The sequence below is a fragment of the Trachemys scripta genome, chromosome 9, assembly GCF_013100865.1.
Source record: "Trachemys scripta elegans isolate TJP31775 chromosome 9, CAS_Tse_1.0, whole genome shotgun sequence".
NCBI classification, from domain to species: domain Eukaryota; kingdom Metazoa; phylum Chordata; order Testudines; family Emydidae; genus Trachemys; species Trachemys scripta.
Genome location: NC_048306.1, coordinates 88,318,938 through 88,340,032, shown reverse-complemented (window position 1 = coordinate 88,340,032; position 21,095 = coordinate 88,318,938). Strand labels below are relative to the sequence as shown.

General features: G+C 44.0%; 1 protein-coding gene across 1 annotated transcript in view; it reads left to right on the top strand.

Annotated features, from left to right (window-relative positions):
• Positions 1-21,095, top strand: part of SLC7A14 (solute carrier family 7 member 14) — a 72,264-nt gene that overhangs the window by 10,425 nt on the left and 40,744 nt on the right. The window contains exon 2 of the mRNA XM_034782189.1: positions 18,989-19,447. Coding sequence (XP_034638080.1) covers positions 19,147-19,447 — 301 coding nt within the window. The 5' untranslated portion in view covers positions 18,989-19,146. The remainder of the gene's footprint in view (positions 1-18,988; positions 19,448-21,095) is intronic.

Sequence of the window (21,095 nt, the reverse complement as noted above, 5' to 3'; positions counted from 1 at the left end):
CTCACCTCTGCTACGCCCCCTCCCTGAGCACGCCGTCGCTGCTCCACTTCTCCCGCCTCCCAGGCTTGCGGCGCCAATCCGCTGTTTGGCGCCACAAGCCTGGGAGGGGAAGAGAATTAGAGCGGGAGCGGCGTGCTCAGGGAGGAGGAGGTGAGCTGGGGTGGGGAGCTGCCGCACGGCTCCCGGGGGGGGGGGCGCCTCAGTGCGGAGGGGGGGAGCTGCCGCAGGGCTGGGGGTGGGGGTGGTGGGGAGCGCAAGGTGGAAGTTTTGCCTAGGGTGCGAAACTTCCTTGCACCGGCCCTGCACACCAATGATAAAGAGTCAGAGGGAAGCAAAAGGCCCACTCAGGACACTGACAGTTTGAGTGAGGCAGACAGGCCCTCTCAAGCACAAAAGCTGCCAGAGGTAAACACCACTAAGGTAAAGGAGAATGGCATTTTTCCCTTTCACTAATTGCAGATAACGCCTGAATGCAAGGAGCAGGTTTGCATGTGCTTTTTCTACGCATCACCATTGTGGGGTTATTCAGGATGGATTAATCCACAACAGGTCAACCTTTCCCTTGAATAATTCTGCCTGTCTCCAGCATTCTTGGTCTTCTAAAGCTTGTATTGCCCAGAAGGCCATAGATACACAGTATTGCCACCCCAGTTGTTCAAAAATCATGAGTCAGGCACCCCAAATCATGAGATTGGCTTAAAATAAAGGAGCTTTTTCAAGATAATACATCTGGGGTTCTTTTTATTTGCCTTCTGGGTTGAGGCTTTTGGATGCATGTGAGTCACATTTTCAAGCTTCTCCTCACAACCACAAGAACTAAAAACTCACTTTCTTAAAAACAGAAAGCTGAGATTTTTCACATAATCACATGATTCCAGGAGCTGGGGCTTTAAGAAATAGACCAAATATTTCAAGGCTCATGAAAAATCACTCATAAATCACAAGAGTTGGCAACACTGGGTATTTCGTATTATATCTGGCCATAACTGCGGGCTATTAATTTCAATAAAGCTACTCAGAGAGTGAGGTCAGCATAGGGTGACCAGACAGCAAGTGTAAAAAATCAGGACGGGGGTGGGGGGTAATAGGAGCCTATATAAGAAAAAGACCCAAAAATCAGGACTGTCCCTATAAAATCGGGACATCTGGTCACCCTAGGTCAGCATAAGCCGGGGAGGGCGGGGGAAAACTGGTCGTATAGACCAGATTCTAAAAGGTGCTGTGCACTTGCAAATCTCATTCATTTCAATGGGAATTGTAGGTATTTGGTCCCTCTTGATATCAGACCTGTGTTTTAAATGCTGATCATTACTTTTCTTGTTTGGAAGGTGTAATGTCAAAGTGTCATCATGCCAGCTCTTTCCTGAACAAGATAAACTGTGTTGTTGCCACTGAAATTGGCTATATCCAGGAAAGAAATAAGCTGTCATTATGATGTATCAGCCAGCACTGCCAATACAGACTTTGTAAAAGTAGAAATCCACCCCATATAATTAGAATGCTTCACACATTAATAAATAAACTTTTGTGAATTATGTCAAATGAAACAGCTCTCATGATTAGCCTCAAGTAAACTGTAATGGTTTTCATTTGAAGATGAGGAGAAAAAAAAATAGGATCTGCAAAGAAAAGAGCAGCAAAGTAATTATAAAGCCTTCATGCTGCATATTATTAAAGGAAATACACTTATTTTAAAAAAATGAACACTTATGTCTTAGTCATTATTTCTTACTACTAAAATGATTGGATCAGTGCTACCAAATGGCAGCCTAACCACCATGGCAAAGTGAGATGTGTTATATAAAATTAGCTCTCACCAAGACAATAATTACTAAAAGTATAACCTGACAAATGGCAAAGGGCCCACAGTTCCAAACACACAAAGCTCTAGCTGATCATCCCTAATTAATACTAATTGGAATTGTGCCACTAAAATCATACACACATTTAATTGAAAACAGACAGCTTATTATGAAGATACTTCATATGAGAAAATATTACACATTGATTTTTTCAGATGTCTCTGCATTACAGGGTACAGAATCTCTAATGCCCCAAGTAGAGCTGGCAGGTTCAAAGTGTAAACCTATCGTTTGAGTCTAGTGCCTCAGAATTTGGGTGACCCACATGTGATAACTTTAACTCTGAAAATCCCATCTCTTTAGCACTTAGAGCCAGATTTTTAAAGGAAATCAATGGGAGATAGGTGTCTAAATACCTTTGAAAATCTTGCCATTAACACTTTCTGGAAATCAGGCCCCTTTAAGGTATCTCACATTGGGCACCAAACTTGAGGTACTCAAAATCATTAATTCTTTTGAAAATCTTGACCAGTTTGTTTAAATGTTATTCTTTTTATAACCCCTAAGCACAGAGAAGTATAGGGCTTCAGTATTTGACAGTTGTCAATTATAGTAGTGTTTACATGTGGAATACAAATTCACTCAACTGCGAGTTTCAAATGAAAATTGGAAAGTATAAAAAATTGTTATAATTATTTCCTAAATAGAATGTAGTATAAGTGGTAAAGCCTTACAGTCTTTGATAGGGTATTGAGATGCTTCAACTTCCTCTGCAAACACTAGCTAATTAATCCTAACTGCACCCCTGCAAGATAAAAATTGTCTCCATTGTACAGATGGCAAAACTGAGGCTGAAAGGTTAAGTGACTTGCCTATGATCAAAGAGGGACTCTGTATCAGAGGTAGCACTGAGAAGTTCCTGGTTCCCAATTCTAAACTCCAACCACTATTCTAGTGCTATTTTATGTATGTTCATTAGCAGGACTATTATTCTTTTCAGGCTTTTATTTTGCAATCTCAGACACCAATGACATATTAGACCTTTTTAACAAATGTGTAAATTGACTATCACTGTATCTGCCATTCTGATTCCTTTTTTGTCACTAAATATTCTGTTGCAAATTCAAATAGAATGTTTTAAGCATACTGCATTTCTTAGAACATAGTCAGTCTTCAGACAATCTTTTAAGTCTATCTTAAGTACACTATGCACGGTTCTGCACCGTTCTACACTTTGTACCTGTGCAAAGGGGGTGTGAACCCCGGTGTAAAATGCAATCAAATCAGAATTTTAAACAAGCTTTCTACAAGTGTAAATGACTATGCAATGCACAGGATAATAGAGAATCTGGTGCTTAGAGTTATATGGGATGTGTTTTTACTGGGAGGTAAAGATACTATTTGAATGAGCATCACAGAAGTGCTTCTAATAAAATGTCAATTTATATTATTGGGCAGATGTAGTAAGAGCTATTAGTTACTGATACCTCAGAATACATCAAGCAAATTGTCTGTCAGCCCAATTCTGTGAGCTGCTTTTTCTTAAGTGTCAGCGGTGGTTAATATATATGAGCTGGAGAATGTGCCATTGGCTCTTTGACAGAGTTTTCTGTGCAGATACCACCGTATACCAATATTCATGCCTATGATGTTCTACTCAGGACACCAGAACTGAGAGCCACTCCTTTGCCTCAATAGGAGAGTTTGGCTGGAGATTACACTGTCAGCTCCCTGCCACCCCACCTCACCTGCAAACTCCTTGAGATTCTGCCAGTCTTTACCTTGCCTTCAAGGCAACAGTCAGTGAACCCCAGTTCCCCAGAGACATCTCTCTGTAGTGTCCAGACCCTCTCACTGGACCCTCACAGAAATTGTTAAGTTTGCTGCCTCCAAAGATACAATGTGCATATACCAGCCCGTTAGGTTAGCTGCAGCCTCACCCGTCACTTCAACAAAGCAGCACTGACACCGTTTATAATAAAATAAGAATAAGTTTATTAATAAAGAACAGAGATTTAAGTGATACTGAGCAAGGGGGGGGGAAAAGAGAGGTATGGTTACAAATAAAAAATAAAACATACTTTCTGGTGTCTAAAGCTTAACAGATTGCAATCCTGGCCTCAAGCAATTTCTAACCTATAATCAGGTCCCAGAGACTTCAGCCCACATGGTTGAAAGATCCAACTTTCACTGCTTCCAGGAGCTCTGGCCTCTTCCGTCAGAATGTCACAATGCCTACACTCTTTCTGACATCGTATTTTTATTATAGCAATAATGCAGACTATTGTAAAGGACCAGTGTAGGCTGGACAAATTGTGACTTGGGCAGCGTCTAACTGCATGAAAGCTTAAACCAGCAATCGATGTAGGTACTTAATGGCCTTCACCACCAAGCACCTTACGGAGAACGCCAGTTTTAATCTCGGACATTGTAATTAGTTGCCCAAATTCCCCATCCTAGTGCTCATTTTAGTACTGAGGTGTCTGAAACTGCTTTTTTTTTTTTTAAATCTGCCTTAATTAGTTAACCCAGCTTCCTTCAAACACAATGATTAATCCAGGCAACCCACTGGTGGGGTGTGGAGGGAAAAGTAAGCGACAGAGAGAGAGAGGGAAAAGAATCTGCTACAGTTAACAATTCATGCGTGTTATTTTGGCTACTAATGGAATACAGTACAGGTTTTGAGGACTCCTGGGTTCTATTTCTGGTTCTGCTGCTGACTTGCCTTGTGACTCTGGTCATGTCACTGAAGCCCTCGGTGCCTCAGTTTCAACATCTGTAAATGGGGATAATACTCATCCACCTTACAGCAGCATTAACACTGGTAAAACACAAAGGTACTGAAATGAAAGGTGCTATAGAAGCACAAAGTGCTGTTAAATCCCCCAATATTTCATTTTACTATTAACAAAAAAAAAGTTTTAGTTGCTGGAGAACAAAACTTGACTAAGGTTAAAATAAATCACTAGCTTGATTTCAACTAAAATTTGTATTTTAAAAACAAACAACTCCACTCAGTCTGAGAATTCATATGTCAAAATTCAGCTCCACATCAATGTTAAGCACTCAGGGCCAGATCCTGAAACTGTATGGGTGGAGCCCCGCACTTGCCTGGAGCCCCATTGATTTCAAGGTTGTGTCCTTGGGTGATAAATCCCTTAATTCAGTGGTTTTCAACCTTTTTTCCATTTGTGGACCCCTAAAATATTTCAAATAGAGGTGTGGGCCCCTTTGGAAATCTTAGACATAGTCTGCAGACCCGCAGGGGTCCGTGGACCACAGGTTGAAAACCACTGCCTTAATTTAACAGATTTATAATGGAAACAATGACACTACTTTTATTGTTGTATCACAGCGAGGCACTGACATAGTAAAAAACAAACATATTAAACCCCAAATCAGATTACATTTAAAAGGTGCGTAAGAAGGGAAAATACTAACTTGATGAGCATCTTCACCAGAAGCATTCCACCTTATCTACAGTGGCTCATAACTGCTGTGAGACTCACTTAATTCTATTGTAGGCAAACTGAATTGCATTACTGACGTCATTACTTTCCCTGCTTTAGGAGATGTATTAAAATCAATAGCTTCTATTCATTCAAACCAGCCTGCATCACAATCACCAGGCTAATAATTAATAAAGAGGAGAGAAGCCTAGCTGGTGCATTTCTTCCTCTCTGTTTCTCTTGTCTTTCATCTCAGGTCCTATCTGTGCTAACTCAGCAAGCAGTCCGTAGTCCATTCTAGTCTGGTTTAATATTTCAAGCTCGCATTTTAAAGACATGGTACCTCATTCCTTGTGCAGTCAATGGTCCAAAAAAAAAAAAAAAAAGAGATAGCGCTGTAAGGGACATCCATGAGAGCAAATCATTCTTCAAGGGAAAAATAAAGCCCTTATTAATATTTATATTATAGTAGCACCCAAAATGTGCTAGGCACCTAGACAAGCTGACAGGCACTACAATGCTAAAGGAAAGGTTTTGTCCCAAAGAGCTTACAATCTAAAGAGACAAAGGGTGGTGTAATGTTGCAACATACAAGCAAAGTGATCAGGGTAATAATACCTCTCAGCAGTTCCATTTTTGCAATCCTGCCAGGTGCTAAGGGGCAGTCCATAAATTACATAATGTATTAGGGGCGGCTGGGTCCTCCATTACTTAAATTTGACAAGGGGTTGGTCTTGAAAAATCACCAAAAAATGTATGTGTTATGTAATTTATGGACAGTCCCTAGCCAGTGTCAACTCCCAGCTTTGTTATTTTAGTCTTAATCTCTGTTAATAAAACTAGGGTCCAGGAAAAGGGCAAGGTTGAATTCAACAAACTGTGTAGGCTGTGTCTGAGAGCAGGTTGGGAAAAGCATCTGCCTTGCTCCTATAGTCCTAAAGCAGGCAAAACGTCCATTGGCAGGAGGGAGTGTTTTCCCCGTGTCAGGATGTTAGGGGCACGCCCAGAGTCTATGATTATCGACTCCAGCTAATTCCATTTGCTATGTTCTGATGCGCCTCATTTCAGGACTAGTGCTTTCATAGCAACTGGGGTCTATTGTGTCTTAATGCAGCAACATCTGCTTCATCCAAATGCGGTCAGCTGCTGCTAGCACCGGAGATCAAAATAGCCCTCAGATACTGACATGGTATTTTGTGCAAATTCTTCAGAGCTGCCTTTCTGAATTTTTAGATTAGTTTTGAAACCCCCACACATGACAAAATGGCATTTATTTAAAACATGCCATGGTGCTGAGTACATCTCTCTCTGATGCTAAGTAGTCTGAAGACTACAGGTAATATTTGTGACATAGCTGTCTCTTTAAAAAAAGCACTCAGTGTGTGTGTGGTGATTATCACGCTACAGTGTAGTGTAATTGGGATTTTTATAATTACTTTTGTAATAACACGATTGATTGTGCAAAACCAGGGGAAATCCGACCCGTTTTAGCTTAAGGAGAGCCCATGGTTGGCTCCCTGCTAGGATTAGTGGGGAAATCGCAGTGGGAGTTGTCAGTTGTAGTTTATCATTAGTGGGTTTCTTTTTGGTGCTTTGTTTTTGCATCCCTGATACTTTTCACTTAAAAAACAACAAAAAATGTCCTCTTAAAGCCCCTTTACTTCAGCACCTGTTGTGACTGGAACTAATGGGAATCATTAACCAGACAAACCTTGTCTGCACTATTCTTTTTCCCCCTTAAAATCTCCCCTTGTTGCAGCTCCATTGATGTTAATAACAAAGGAAGCGCTAGTGTAGATGGGTTGTGGCATTTAAAGCTGCTGAGAGGAGGCTTAGAGGACCTCATGCTAAAAATGCCAGGGCCTGATCTATACTAGTGCTCCCACCAATGCTACCACTGGTGGTGCTGCACAAATACTAGTGCAACAGTGGGAGAGTTTAAGTAAAATACCAGCAGAGACCCAGCCTTAAAGAGCTCTCATCAGTCTCTTGCTATTAACCAGCAGTGAGGCACTGAAGACTTTCTCAATTGCCTCATATTTAGATGTCATCTTGAGGCTCAAGGTCACACAAGAACTTTCTTTTTGGCATTTCCACCTGAGAAGCCACTGTTCGAGCCACTACTGTAATGGCAACAGATGTGGCAGGGCTAATAGGGCCAGAGAGAGGCTAGCAGGTAGTTTTGAAAAACCAGAACCAGACAATTTGGATCCACGTTCTACTTTCCTTGAATCACCAGCATGAAGGGAGAGGCAGGGAATTCAGATTTGAAAAAACAATGTAAGTACAGCCTGCCTCTTGTCTTAGTAATTTAAAGGCCCTGATCCTGCAATGGGTTCCATGAGTAGGGTCACTGCCCCATATGGAAACAATGGCAGTCTGTCCATCTGGAGCCCATTGTAGGATTGGGGCCTGAATAGTGATCCAACCCCCGCCCCAGCCATGCTGTGAGAACACATTTATTGCCCTGCTATGGTCTAAGTCCCTACGGTACTGTTTCCCCTCCTCTGGAATCACAAACAAGTGGAGGATACGAATAATCAAGCTGAGCACTTACAATATATTGAGCTGTATATCAGCAGACATTCCCCCGGCGAGGGAAGCAAGTTGGTTTTATTGTGACTATTCACAGACGGAGTAGCTGACGTAAAGCATGGCTGAAAGCAATGGCTTTTCCTGGTTGAGCGGCTTGGCCTGCTCTTGGGCAGGGAAGTAGACATGTTTTTTCCCGGAACAGTGTCGGTCTGCACCAAGCAGCTCATGGCTGGAAGCCCAAGCCTCCTTCAGTGCCTGAGACACAACCGTTTCCTAATTATCTCCACAGGCCAGCATTCAGCACTGTGTGGGGCTATGGAAGCTAGCTCTCACAAGTGCTGAATATGCCCCAGTCATTCCCAACTGACAGCAGGAGACAGAGAATCAAGGATAAAAAGAGCTATAATTTAATAAAGATGAAATCATTAGTGAACAATATCCTTTCTATTCAACTATTGAACCATCCTCAAGAATTCTATAGCAGGGATAAAAAAAAATCTGTATTAAATGCAGTAGGTGATTCAAAAAATTCTACAGGACGGTTACCATTTTCTACCACATTCTATAGGACTCCACCAGAATAGTTATTTGAGGGTCCATTTGAACTCGCTGGGGACTTTAACACTCAGCATTCTCCCAAAATCTGTGGGATGCCAGGGCTGACATAGCACTTGACCTCATATATCCGCACTGGCTCTAGCCCCTTGTGGTTCCCCTCTGCCCCCCACAATGGGATTCAAATGGACCCAGGCTACCATGTGCTCTTCCTTGGCCACTACTGTCTACAAGGCCACTCGAGCCTTGTCTTCACTAGGAAGAAGGCTGGATTTTTACCACATGGTAAAATCCTCGTGTAGACAAGGCAGTTGTAGTTTTCACATGCATTAGCTGGTTGAGGCAAACCCCAGGCTCCCCTCGCCCTGCTCCAGTCTTTACATCGACCTTTAGCACATGTTAATACCTTTACCTCATGAGACTATCTTGCATCTGAAGAAGTGAGGTTCTTACCCACGAAAGCTTATGCTCCCAATACTTCTGTTAGTCTTAAAGGTGCCACAGGACCCTCTGTTGCTTTTTACTTCATGAGAGTTATCAGGGTGGTGAAAAAACCCACCCTTTTTCCTAGTGTGGACATACCCTGGGAAGAAGCCCAGAACAAAAGAAATAGAGCCCCAGGCTTCATTATCTTTCCTGGGAATCTCCAAAGGGCCATATAGAGAATATGCATCCCTGCCCCCAACTCATCTCCACCTCATCCCACAGGACAGATCCCAGAGCACCCTCCATGGGGTTTGCAGGGGAAGAGAGGAGTAGAGGGGAAGGTGCCTTGGAGGTAACTGAGTCCCACTTCTGCACAGGACGGGGAGGAGAGATGTGCAGAGTATCCCTTCCATTCATGGAAGCGACAGGGAGGAAAATAAACCCACCTTCTAACATTACTCAGGCAAACTCAAAATTGGCTTCAGTGTAAAAAACTTGAGTAAGGCCCCTATGATTTGCCCTTTCAACGTTTTTATTGCTGTTGAGTTTCTCCTTTTTAGCCTCATTCTGTAACCAATTCCTTTGAAACTGTTCGCTACACAGGATCAGACTGATTCCCCTCCCACAAGCAAAATGCATGGGGCCAGGGCCATGGAAAGAGGAAGACTCCAAGTTTCAGCTCCTGGCATTGTCCTTAAAGCATCCTCTCTGGTGGGAGAGGTTTGAGGCTGCAGGTTTTGGTGGCTTCTCCACATCCCAACCCTGTGAATGTAGGGGATCTATGAGGAAGGAAAACCCCTTCCATGCTGTAACAAGAGGCCCCCCCACAAGGATGGCTGCTGCTGCCTCCTCTGCTCATTGGCACTAGAGTCCCTTTCAGCAGACTGCTACCATTGGATGGGTCACCTTGATCCTGCGCAATACCAGCTCCAGAAGGGACCTAGTGGGAGATTCTACAGCTACCACCTGATTTTCATGCACAAATACAGGGGGCCTTCAAAAAGAGCAGCCTCCCCTGAAACACCCCATACTCCTTCACCCCATCCTCTGAACTGTCAGGAACTCTGTCTGCACAGAGCTCCAATGGAGGGGTGTTGGCATGGGGCAGACTTATATGTAGACGGGGCCCACAGGGGCACAATCCACCCCATTGGTAAGCTCAAAATGGTTTAAAATTACAGACAAGACAGTGAATGAGGGTATCAATGAGGTTTGCATTATGAATAATTCAGAAAATGTATCCATGAGGTAAAGAAGATTTGTGCCTGTAAATTCCTAGACCGATAGCGCTGATTTGATTGCTGTTTTAGTCAATTTACCCTAATGAAGAAGAGTGTTGCAGTACAAACACCACTTGCTAATAAGCGTGTGGTTGCAGCAGTAAATGTTAGCTCATAAGAATGCAGGTTGGAAGAATTGACTCAGACTGGCTGGCAATGCAGACATTCTGCTTAATGGTGTATGGCTTGGCAATCCAGTTAGAACTCACCGAATGAGAGTTTGCTTTCTGCTGCAAGTTATTGGTGTTGACACTGAAAGAGACTCTCCTGAGCTTTCAGGTTTTATAATTAAAAGAGAGGATGATAGCCAGGAGTAAAATCCTGCCATCTGAGCATCTTTCTTATTGGCTCTTGTTGAAGAGAAGTCTCTTAAGGCCTACAGCTTTATATACCCAAGATATACAGTATGCTGATCTGCCTTATTTGGAGGTAGGAGATTCTGCCAGTCAGAAATGATCAAAGCACAACACAGAGCAAAACAAACCTTCCCAGACTGTCTGTTATTTTAACTGTGTATAGCAGGCTATAAGAAATTAGTGGAGCAGAGCAGAAATGAGCTATTTGTCACTGCTTCATATAGTGTTTTATGTCCATGAGATTTTTTTCTAGGCTTTCAAGTGGGACAAAGGGAAGCACTTAAGTCTGCAAAAGAAACAATGTACTGATATAGTTTAATTAAAGTGCTTATCTGAAATGCTTCCAGATGTTTCAATATCATAACTGCAGTTATCAAAAGTTAGTGCATTTTAGTACTTTGAGACTTTCTTCCTTAATGATTCTTAAAAGGATTATAAAAAAATCTGATGTTGCGTAGAACTTCATGGCTGACACTTAGTAATAGCAATGATAGAATTTAGGAGAATCTCTATTAGCTGAAATCACTATGGTGCCTATGAAACACAGTGGAGAAGTTCTAATTCCACCCAGGAAAAACCAGGGGTAGACATTCAAACACAACATAGATACACTAGAGAGTTAATTACAGTGTCTGTATATTATATCACTTGAATATAATTTTATCAGGACTTTCATTATAGTAACATAAAACACTTACTGGACAAGGCCACTGTCTCCACCTAGGAGATCATTGCAACATTACTATGTAACAAATTTCTTTGTAATTCTCTTTGACATACCTTGAGTATGAAAGGGACTACCTACAGCCTTATTCAATCACAGCCCTCTTAAAAATCTCAGCCACGGAAGGACCTGCCCCTAACATTAGGAGCATGCTCACTATGTCCCCATGGACATTCCCAAGAACCCATTTGCAATATACGGTGTCTGGGATGAGGTCTGTGATTCTGTCCCGGCCAAACAAGGAGGTAGATTCAGGCAGCCAGGAGATACCAAAACTGGCATTTTGTGTCTGTTAGAAAGGGGGTACTTGCACCTTGGAATGAAGAGCAGTCTATGCAGCTTAGGGGCTTTGGGCAGCCCAAACAGATACTCTCTAACATTCAGAAATGTTAAGGCCAGAAGGGAACATTAAATCATCTGACCTCCTGTACAAGACAGGCCACCCAACTTCACCCAGTTATCTCTGTATTGAGCCCTATAACTTGTGTTTGACTAAAGTATTTCTTCCAGAAAGGCCTCCAGTCTTGATCTGAAAACATCAAGGGATGAAGAAACCACCACTTCGCTTGGTACTTCATTCCAATGGTTAATACCCTCACTGTTAAAAATGTGCACCTTGTTTCCTGTTTGAATTTGACTGGCTTTAACTTCCAGTTACTAGTTCTTGTTTATGCCTTTCTCTGCTGATATCTTCTCCTGGTGAAGGTACTTTATACTGTGGTCAAGTCACACCTCCATCCTCTTTTTGATTACCTCCCCAGATTGAACTCTCACAGTGCGGCATTTTTTCCAGCCCTCAGATTTTTTTTTTGGCTCTTCTCTTCACCCTCTCCAATTTTTGTCCAAGTCATTGTGCAATCCCTTCTCAGTGTATCCCAGTAAGTTCTGTGACCTTGAATCAGTCTCGCCTGTATTTTACCTTCAGGTAATGATTGGCCTGTCTGCAAGTTGGGATCAAGATCCAAACTTTCCTACAAATTGAAGATATTGTCTCAGGGGTTTCATTCAGCCCGCGAGAGAAAGAGAAGGTCAGCCACTAAGGGCAAGATTCTGCCATCCTTACTCATGCTGGATAGCACCTTCTTCTGAAGTCAATGGGACTCCTCATGGAGCAAGGTGCCACTCAACATGAATAAGAGCTGCACCGTCTGACTCTCAGGTTGGATCCAAACTTCCTCAGAGTTTTACAGGATGGGGCTCAGATCCAAAACTTTAGTTCAGACCCAACTGTACTTTCCCAGTCTATAATTGAATATCCCTATAGTCTCTTTGGCTTCAACGTAAGCTATAGCATGAAAGCAGCAAGGCATTAGGGAAAGAGAAAACTAAATTTAACTAGAGCTGGAGGCAGTGCTTGTTGACTTTAAAAATTAATGAGCTAATTATTCCTCATTTTTCCCCCCTCTAGAAGGCTGCTAAAGCATATGGATTGGAAATCCAAACTGTGCATTAAGGGGGAAAAAAATATTTATCCAGCAGAAAATTAAATAATCAGGGCACAGAGACAGTTGCTCCTTCATGGAGAACCAAATTTGTGTCCTGTAAAGGAACTAATCTCTCATGGGCAAAAGGAAGTCAAAATTAAGGTCTACGTGAAGATTTATAAACCATTGAGAAGGAAGACTTTTGCAGAAATATTAAAAACAGCCACTTCGGCAACTAAACCCAATTATATTGTTATAAAAAGGAAACAAATCAATTACTATTGATTCTCCTTTTCACTGATTTTCTTACTAAACCTTTGTGTTTCCAAAAAAAAGCCCGAAAAACAACCCAACCCTTTGAAAGATATTCTTCAAACAATTCACATGCAGAATCTATGTATTTTGAGCAATTCATTGTTTTTCTATTGTTAACCGTGCTTTTGATTATTAAGGCGGGGGATATAGAAGCCTACCTCCTGGGTTCTACTCCCTCCTCTGCCACTGATTTGAAGTACAACCTTGAGCCAAGTCACTTTGGCCAAGCAGTTCAAAAGTGGCCTTTGATTTTAAATGGCTTCATTTCTGAGTACCCAACTTGGGAAACTTCTAATTTGATGCCCAAAACAGAGTGACACAGAATGAGTGATCACTTTTGAAAATATAACCATTCTGTGTTTCATTCTGCCTCTCTGTAAAATGGGCACAGCAGTATTTACCTACCCAGAGGGGATTTTTTGAGGCTGAGGGCTTGTCTACCTGAGAAAATTGCATCAGTTTAACCTAAAGGACAGATTTAAACCAATCTAAAACCCTTATTTCAGTTTAAGAGTGGCTCTTTTTCAGTATAGCTTAAGCTAATTAGGAACAGGCATAAACTAAACCAAAATAAGCCACTCTTAAGCTAAAATACAGTTGTCCACAGGAGGGTTTGCACCAGTTTGAAAACCGATTCAGTTAGAACTATTTGAATTTGAATAAAAGGCTTGGAGAGCAGTCGACTGAATGAGCTGTATGAAAACCACCAGAAGATTCATTTGGAGAGAGAGACAAATACCCAGTTCAGATTTTAAAAGCTACCTGAAGACTAGGAGCCCACTTTAGCACTCACAGCAGTGCAAATAAACGAAGAGACATAGAATATTTGGGTTGGAAGAGACCTCAGGAGGTCATCTTGTCCAATCCCCTGCTCAAAGTAGGACCAGCCCCAACTAAACCATCCCAGCCAGGGCTTTGTCAAGACAGGCCTTAAAAACCTCTAAGGATGGAGATTCCACCACCTCCCTAGGTAACCCATTCCAGTGCTTCACCACCCTCCTACTGAAATAGTGTTTCCTAATATCCAACCTAGACCTCCCCCACTGCAACTTGAGACCATTGCTCCTTGTTCTGTCATCTGCCACCACTGAGAACAGCCGAGCCCTATCCTCTTTGGAACTCCCCTTCAGGTAGTGAAGGTTGCTATCAGATCCCCCCTCATTCTTCTCTTCTGCAGAGTAAACAAGCCCAGTTCCCTCAGCCTCTCCTCATAAGTCATGTGTCCCAGCTCCCTAGTCATTTTCGTTGCCCTCTGCTGGACTCTCTCCAATTTGTCCACATCCCTTCTGTAGTGGGGGAACCAAAACTAGACATAATACTCCAGGTGTGGCCTCACCAGTGCCAAATAGAGGGGAATAATCACTTCCCTCGATCTGCTGGCAGTGCTTCTACTAATACAGCCCAATATGCCATTGGCCTTCTTGGCAACAAGGGCACACTACTGACTCATATCCAACTTCTTGTCCACTGTAATCCTCAGGTCCTTTTCTGCAGAACTGCTGCTTAGCCAGTCGGTCCCCAGCCTGTAGCAGTGCATGGGATTCTTCCTTCCTAAGTGCAGGACGCTGCACTTGTCCTTGTTGAACCTCAGATTTCTTTTGGCCCAGTTCTCCAATTTGTCTAGGTCACTCTGGACCCTATCCCTACCCTCCAGCATATCTACCTCTCCCTGCAGCTTAGTGTCATCTGCGAACTTGCTGAAGGTACAATCCATCCCATCAAAATAGATTCTTTGAGGACCTGCTTCATGATTTTGCTGGGGACTGAAGTGAGGCTGACCAGTCTGTAGTTCCCCAGGTTCTCTTTCTAAAATATGGGGATGCTTCACAGTGCAGAGGACACGGATTCTCCCAACTGCAACACAGTCAACCCTGGCATCGCAGATTACAACATGGGGCCTCATCCAGTGGAGTGATGAGCTCCTGTGAGGTGCTGAGTGACCTCAACCCCTCTTGCTTCAATAGATACCAAGAGTGCTCCGCACTCTGCATGGCTGGGCCTCAAGTCAGGCGTGAGGTGGCAGCGGCTGGGTATATAAAACAAAGCCTCTATTTATACAAAAATAGCTTGATAAACAGCGACAATGTGGGAAGAGAAGTGCAGAAAATAATACCTGATGGTATAACTGGATTTAAGATCCATCTGTGTATACATTTATAACAACACTTTTCCACCATGGGGATCCCAAAGCACTTCACCAACTAGATGTCACTTCCCTCACACCATACAAGTGCAGCAGTTTCTGGGGTGGCATATGACATTTATTCTGAGCCAAGAACAGCGTTCAAATGTCTGTGGCCAGGAAAAATTACATAAACATCATAACTTAGATGTATGCAGTGTTCTTACACAAGTTACTGGGCTCAGTACAAGGGTAACTGGGTGAAATTGTATGGCCTGCATTATACAGGAAGTCAGACTAAATGAGGGTCCTCAAACTCAAATGACCACGAGGGCCACATGAGGACTAGTACATTGGCCCGAGGGCTGCATTTACTGACACCTCCCCCCCGCCACCCTCGGCCCTGCCCCCACTCCACCCCTTCCATGAGGCCCCGCCTCTTCCCTGCCCCCATTCCAGCCCCTTCCCCGAAATCCCCACCCCAACTCCGCCCGCTCGGGGTGCAGGGAGTTGGGGTGTGGGGTGCAGGGTGCAGCATGGGTTCAGGGCAAGGTTGGGGTGCAGCAGGGGACTCTGGGCAGGGGTTTGGGGTGCAGGAGGGGTGCGGAGTGTAGCAGGGGTTTCATGGCAGGGGGTCGGGGTGTGGTGGGGGCTCAGGGCAGGGGGTTCGGCTGCAGGAGGCATTCAAGGGGTGGGCTCCAGCCCAACCCGCACCGGGGGCAGGGCAGGCTCCCTGCCAGCCTACCCTGCCGCCGCGCCGCACCAGGAAGTGGCCGAAACCCGGGAGGAGGGGCAAAGGGGAGTGTGTGGCTGTCTCTTCAGGAACTGCCCCCAGCAACTCCCATTGGCTGGAAGTGGGAAGGGCGGGGGGCCGTGAGGAGATCATGGGCTGCAGAAAATAACCCCGCGGGCCGTGTGTTTGAGACCCCTGAACTAAATGATCTAATGGTCTCTTCTGGCCTTAAAACCAATGAGTCTATAAGCCCAAAGGAGCCCAGATGGCTCTAAAGAGAGGGCTAACAGGGTGGGACATTACAGGACATTGTTCCTGAGCCTGATGGGAAAACTTGGAGGCAAAGGCCTCTATAGTGGGTCTGAGTTGCAGCATGCCTGGGCTGTGTTTGCCTATGTGCAGAAGCAACAATCACTGTGTACCAACTTCAGCAGCAGGTCCAGCTAGCATCTCAGAGTGAAACTAGTGAGTGGAAGTGTTATGTAAGGCAGGGCAAGGACCCCTGAGCAGTCTCCATGCTCCTGAGAAACAATGACATGGTAAGGGGGCAGAGTGGAGAAGAAAGCAGAATATGGGACAAAGTGAACGGAGGGCAGCAAAAATGGTGGGTCCACTGTTGTCTAACAAAAATGGGAAGGAGACAGCAAAATCAGGGCATAGGGAGGCAGTGTGAAACAAAGAACCATGCGAAGAAGGAGCATGAGAAAAATTGGCTCTGGGTGGAGACAAGACAGGGCTACAGGACTTGCTTGTGCGCAGACATGGTAAATCCTGGGAGAAGCACTGTACAAGCTACAGACTGTAGTTGTAATTAACAAGTCAGGGTGTTTCCTACCATGCCAGTATCCGAGATGGTGCTATATATTGCTGTACTTATAGGCTATTACTGCTGTGTCTGAGAAAGCTGAGTGGTGATTTTTGATTAAAAAATCATTTAACAGCGATTACTATATTAACAGGAATAATTTCACCCATCACTGAAATGCAGGCCTGGTGGAACACAGCAGCTGTTCCATGGCACACAGCAACATTTTAGTTCAGGAGCTCAGTCCTGAGAGAAGACCTGAAGGTTCTCAGCAGTTTCAGGATCAAACCATGGGACAACAAGGAAAGAAGAAAACTATTCCTGATCCTCAGCTGGTTGAATCCATCTAGCTTCAGTGAAGTCAATGGAGCTATGCTGACTTACACCAGCTGAGGATCTGTCCCATCATTTCCAACTGAAACTGAAGGGGGAATTCAGATAGAATGTAATTAGCTAGCCTGGAATCTGGCCCACACAGAGTAGTGGACAACTTCTTTAATGACCAGGGCCAGAAACTCTATTTTAACTCCCATCCCAAAAACACAAATTTCCTCAAGTGGGGGGAGGGGTGCTTTTTAAAATATTTTTTATTTAGATTGTGCAGAGTTCTTTTCAGGTCACTATTGCTTCGAGGGAAAATTTGAGGAAATTCAGAATTTTGATCAACCAAAAACTAAAATGAATGCTGGGTTAAGTTTATTAAATAAGCCATGTGGTGTTATTAAGAAGGCTGTCTAAAGAAAAAGTTTATTTTGGATATGTAGATGAAAACACAATTGCTTTGTCTGCCAAGCACATTTAAGGACACTATCAAATTCAAATTTATAAAAAGGATTTCCTACCACACTTTAGATTACTAAACCTAGTTGCCAACACTCACAAATTTATCATGAGCCTCATGACTTGTGTTTTTTGAAAGTCCAAGCTTTTAGAATTGAGATTGCATGCGAATCTCAGCTTTCAAAAAAAAATTTATAATTATATATATATATATATTATACATATATATGTATACATATATACATATACACACACCACGGAAAAGAGCTTTAAATTGCAACCCGAGGCTCAGAAACTAGAAGCCTGACTCATGAGTTTTGAGCACCTAGGGTTGGCAACACAGCGCAGTTTTAAAAATGTAATTAGCCATCATTCATCATTGGTGCTCTTTGCTTACTCTCAGATTGGACATCAGAACTAGTCTAGTTAATTTCACTTTTGTTTAGATTCAGTTTCATTTTCAGATTCTCATATACAGTATGTTGCAATCTTTGTGTTGGCAAGGGAACACTATCCCTTTTTAAAAAATAAACTGTTTCTAGTAAGAGGTTTTTAAAAGACATGGAAACAAGTGACAGATTTTGTAAAAACTTGTTTTACAAAACCTAAATTTTGGGCCCAAACTGATCCAGCAGTGTCCACTTAAAATATTTTCTTCTTAGGCTCAGTAAGGATGCTGCAGCAGGCAAATCTGAGTGAAGCTGACCATACAAGAATTCTCATGCCTGGGTAGAGGTCCAGTTCCTTATTTTAAAGGGAAACAAAATCATGTTCTGTCCATTTAAGGCTCAGACACATATTACTAAGCTTCAGCCAGTCACATATCAGTATAAAATATGGCATACATGGAACAAAGATACCCCCTGCCCATCTCCAGTCTTACAGGGTCATGAGCACATGATATTGAATCACACCCCATAAGATGGCCAAAGACAACAGCATAATGTTCAGATTCAGCATTTATTAATCCTCTTCACCACCTGGTGAATGGTGTACCAAATCCATGCCCAGCTACACAGTCTCAGTTATCACTTTGCTCCATTCTGTGGCTGCTGGGAATTTCCACAGTGACTACACGGATGAAAACACCTGCTGCAAAAGCACAGGCCTCTACCTCTTTAGCTAAAAGAGACTCTCCATTAGCTATTAGCAGAACTGGATCTAGGAAACACAACTGAGCCGTTCTTTTTCCATCCACTGGAAGGCAGAGGTACACAAATATATTCTCAGGCACTGACTAGTGTGTATTACAGTTGCAGTTAGAGGTCCCAAATGAGATCAATGCCCCATTGCATTAGGTGCTTTGCAAACACACAGTAAGAGCGTACAATCTAAATAGACAGGGCAGATAAAGGGGGTAGCATTTACAATTAGGGAAACCAAGACAAAGACATTAAGGGTGGAATTTGTAGAAATGCTCAGTGTCGATTTAACTCTGCTCCTATGAAAGTCAATTGTAAAACTCCCATTGAGTTCCATGGGAGCATAGTTAGGCTAACACTGAGCACATCTGAAATCCCCCTCTAAATGACTTTCCTCAGGTCACAGAGGAAATCTATAGCACAGCTTCCAGTTGAACCATGACTTCGAGTCCCAATCTGACTCCTAGAGAAGGCTGATCCTATTGTTTTTCCTATAAGCGCCCCTAAACTTTGTGAGTACATGTTTCTTCTCTTTTACAGACCCAAAAAGCGAACTAAAAGTTTTGTATGCAAGAATGTGGCTTCAAGTTGTGCTACACCTTCTCTGAAAAGGGCTGTTAGCCGAAGTTGATGCTGTTGAAGTTTGTTGTTGAACTCTGCTGAAGTCTCCTGTCTTGTCTCAATACCCCATCATTACAATGAGCTTCTTCTCCTATTTGGACCCCAGGAGGATCCAGTGGGGTGCCACATGGTACGCCATGCACTCCAGAATCCTACGCACCAAACCTGTGGAGTCAATGCTGGAAGGGACGGGCACCACCACCTCTCATGGGACCAAGCTAGCCCAGGTGCTCACTACAATGGACCTGGTTTCCCTTGGAGTTGGAAGCTGTGTTGGCACTGGAATGTATGTAGTATCTGGGCTGGTTGCTAAGGAGATGGCTGGGCCTGGGGTTATTGTTTCCTTCATCATTGCAGCAGTTGCCTCCATTTTGTCAGGTGAGTCATTCAGATCAGTTGTAAGAGATAAAAATAAATGGTAGCTTCTACTTAGGACTTTATCCTGCAGCCCTTACTCTTGTGTATGGCCCACTGAAGTCAGTCAGGGAGAGCTGAGCCCCTAATTCAATGGTGCATGTTTTGCCTTCTGCATTAAAGATGCAATTATTTTTAATAACCAAGGGTCTAAGCTTGCAAGGTGCTGAGCATAGGCAACTCTCACTGAAGCCACTGGCAAATGAGGGCATCCATCTCACCTTGTAGGATCAGGTCACCAACAGACAAAGACCCCAATTGTCAGAATTCATACAGGGGGGAGGGGAAACCATTTCCATGCATTTGTCTGTGCAGCTGCTATGAGTGGGGGCCCATCTTGGCAACTGCACAAACCTCTGGGTTGTTTGGGGGTGTACCTGCATGCCCATTTACCTCAGGTGTGCATGCAAATTAGGCATGCAGAAAACGTCCATTGTCTCACCATGTGTGTGACAAGAACCACATGAAAACAACAAATACTAGCCATTGTGTTTAGACTTTTTCAGTAATAAGACAGACTTTTGAGCTGAAAGTATTTGAGTGGCTGAAGAGCTAGGGGAATTGCAAGGAGGAGATAAAGCCTCTCATCTAATCTCTAGGTTGCTGGGGTGTATCCTGAATAAGATGGTAGCGACCAAACTTAGTTTCCTTTTGATACGTGCCTGGTGGCCTGTATACGGTAGACTTGAAGTCCTCAGCCATTACACTTAAAAGACCAGCTGGAATTTTACATGTCATAATTCATAAACCAGGCACAGACTAATGACGAAGCAGCACCATAAACCTGTCACAAGTCATTTAAACACTTCTAAAGAAGGCTGGATACTTTCAAGGAGGAAGAGAAGTGAATGAATACAGCCAAGTATATGGATTGATATGTGCTTTCCACATTATCTCATTATTTTTTGGTATTTGTCCTTGTCTGTTCACTACCACTGAACTGTAAAGATACTCTAACACTAGCTGTTAAGAGAAGTCTCTGCATTATATAGCACAGGGGTCTCAAACACGCGGCCCGCGGGGTTATTTTCTGCGGCCCGCAAGCCCCTCGCAGCCCCCCCCCACCCTCCCCCAGTGTTTACCTAGAGCGGCTCCAGCCGGACGTACACCGGGGACAGGGCAGGCTCCCTGCCTGCCCTGTCTTGCGCCACTCCGGGAAGAGACTGGAATGTGGGGCGGAGGGGTATGTGTTGCTGTTGCTTCAGGCAGTGCCCCCAGCAGCTCCCATTGGCCGCGGTTCCCCATTCCCGACCAAAGGGAGCTGCTGGGGGTGCTGCCTGAAGCAACAGCAACACACATGCCTGCGCCCCTCCACCCCCCCCTTCCCCACGTTCCAGCCACTTCCCAGAGCGGTGCAGGACAGACAGACAGGCAGCCTGCCCTGCTCCCGGTACGCGCCAGGCCAGATCCTTCCCCCCGAACCTCTCCTACAGCCAAACCCCCTGCCCTGAGCCCCCTGCTGAACCCTGCACCCCGACCCCCTGCCCTGAGCCCCCTGCCTCACCCCACATCCCTCCTGCATCCCAACCCACTGCCCTGAGCCCCATGCTGCACCCCTCCTGCACCCCAACCCCCTGCCATACCCTGCACCCCTCCTGCACCAAGCCCCCTG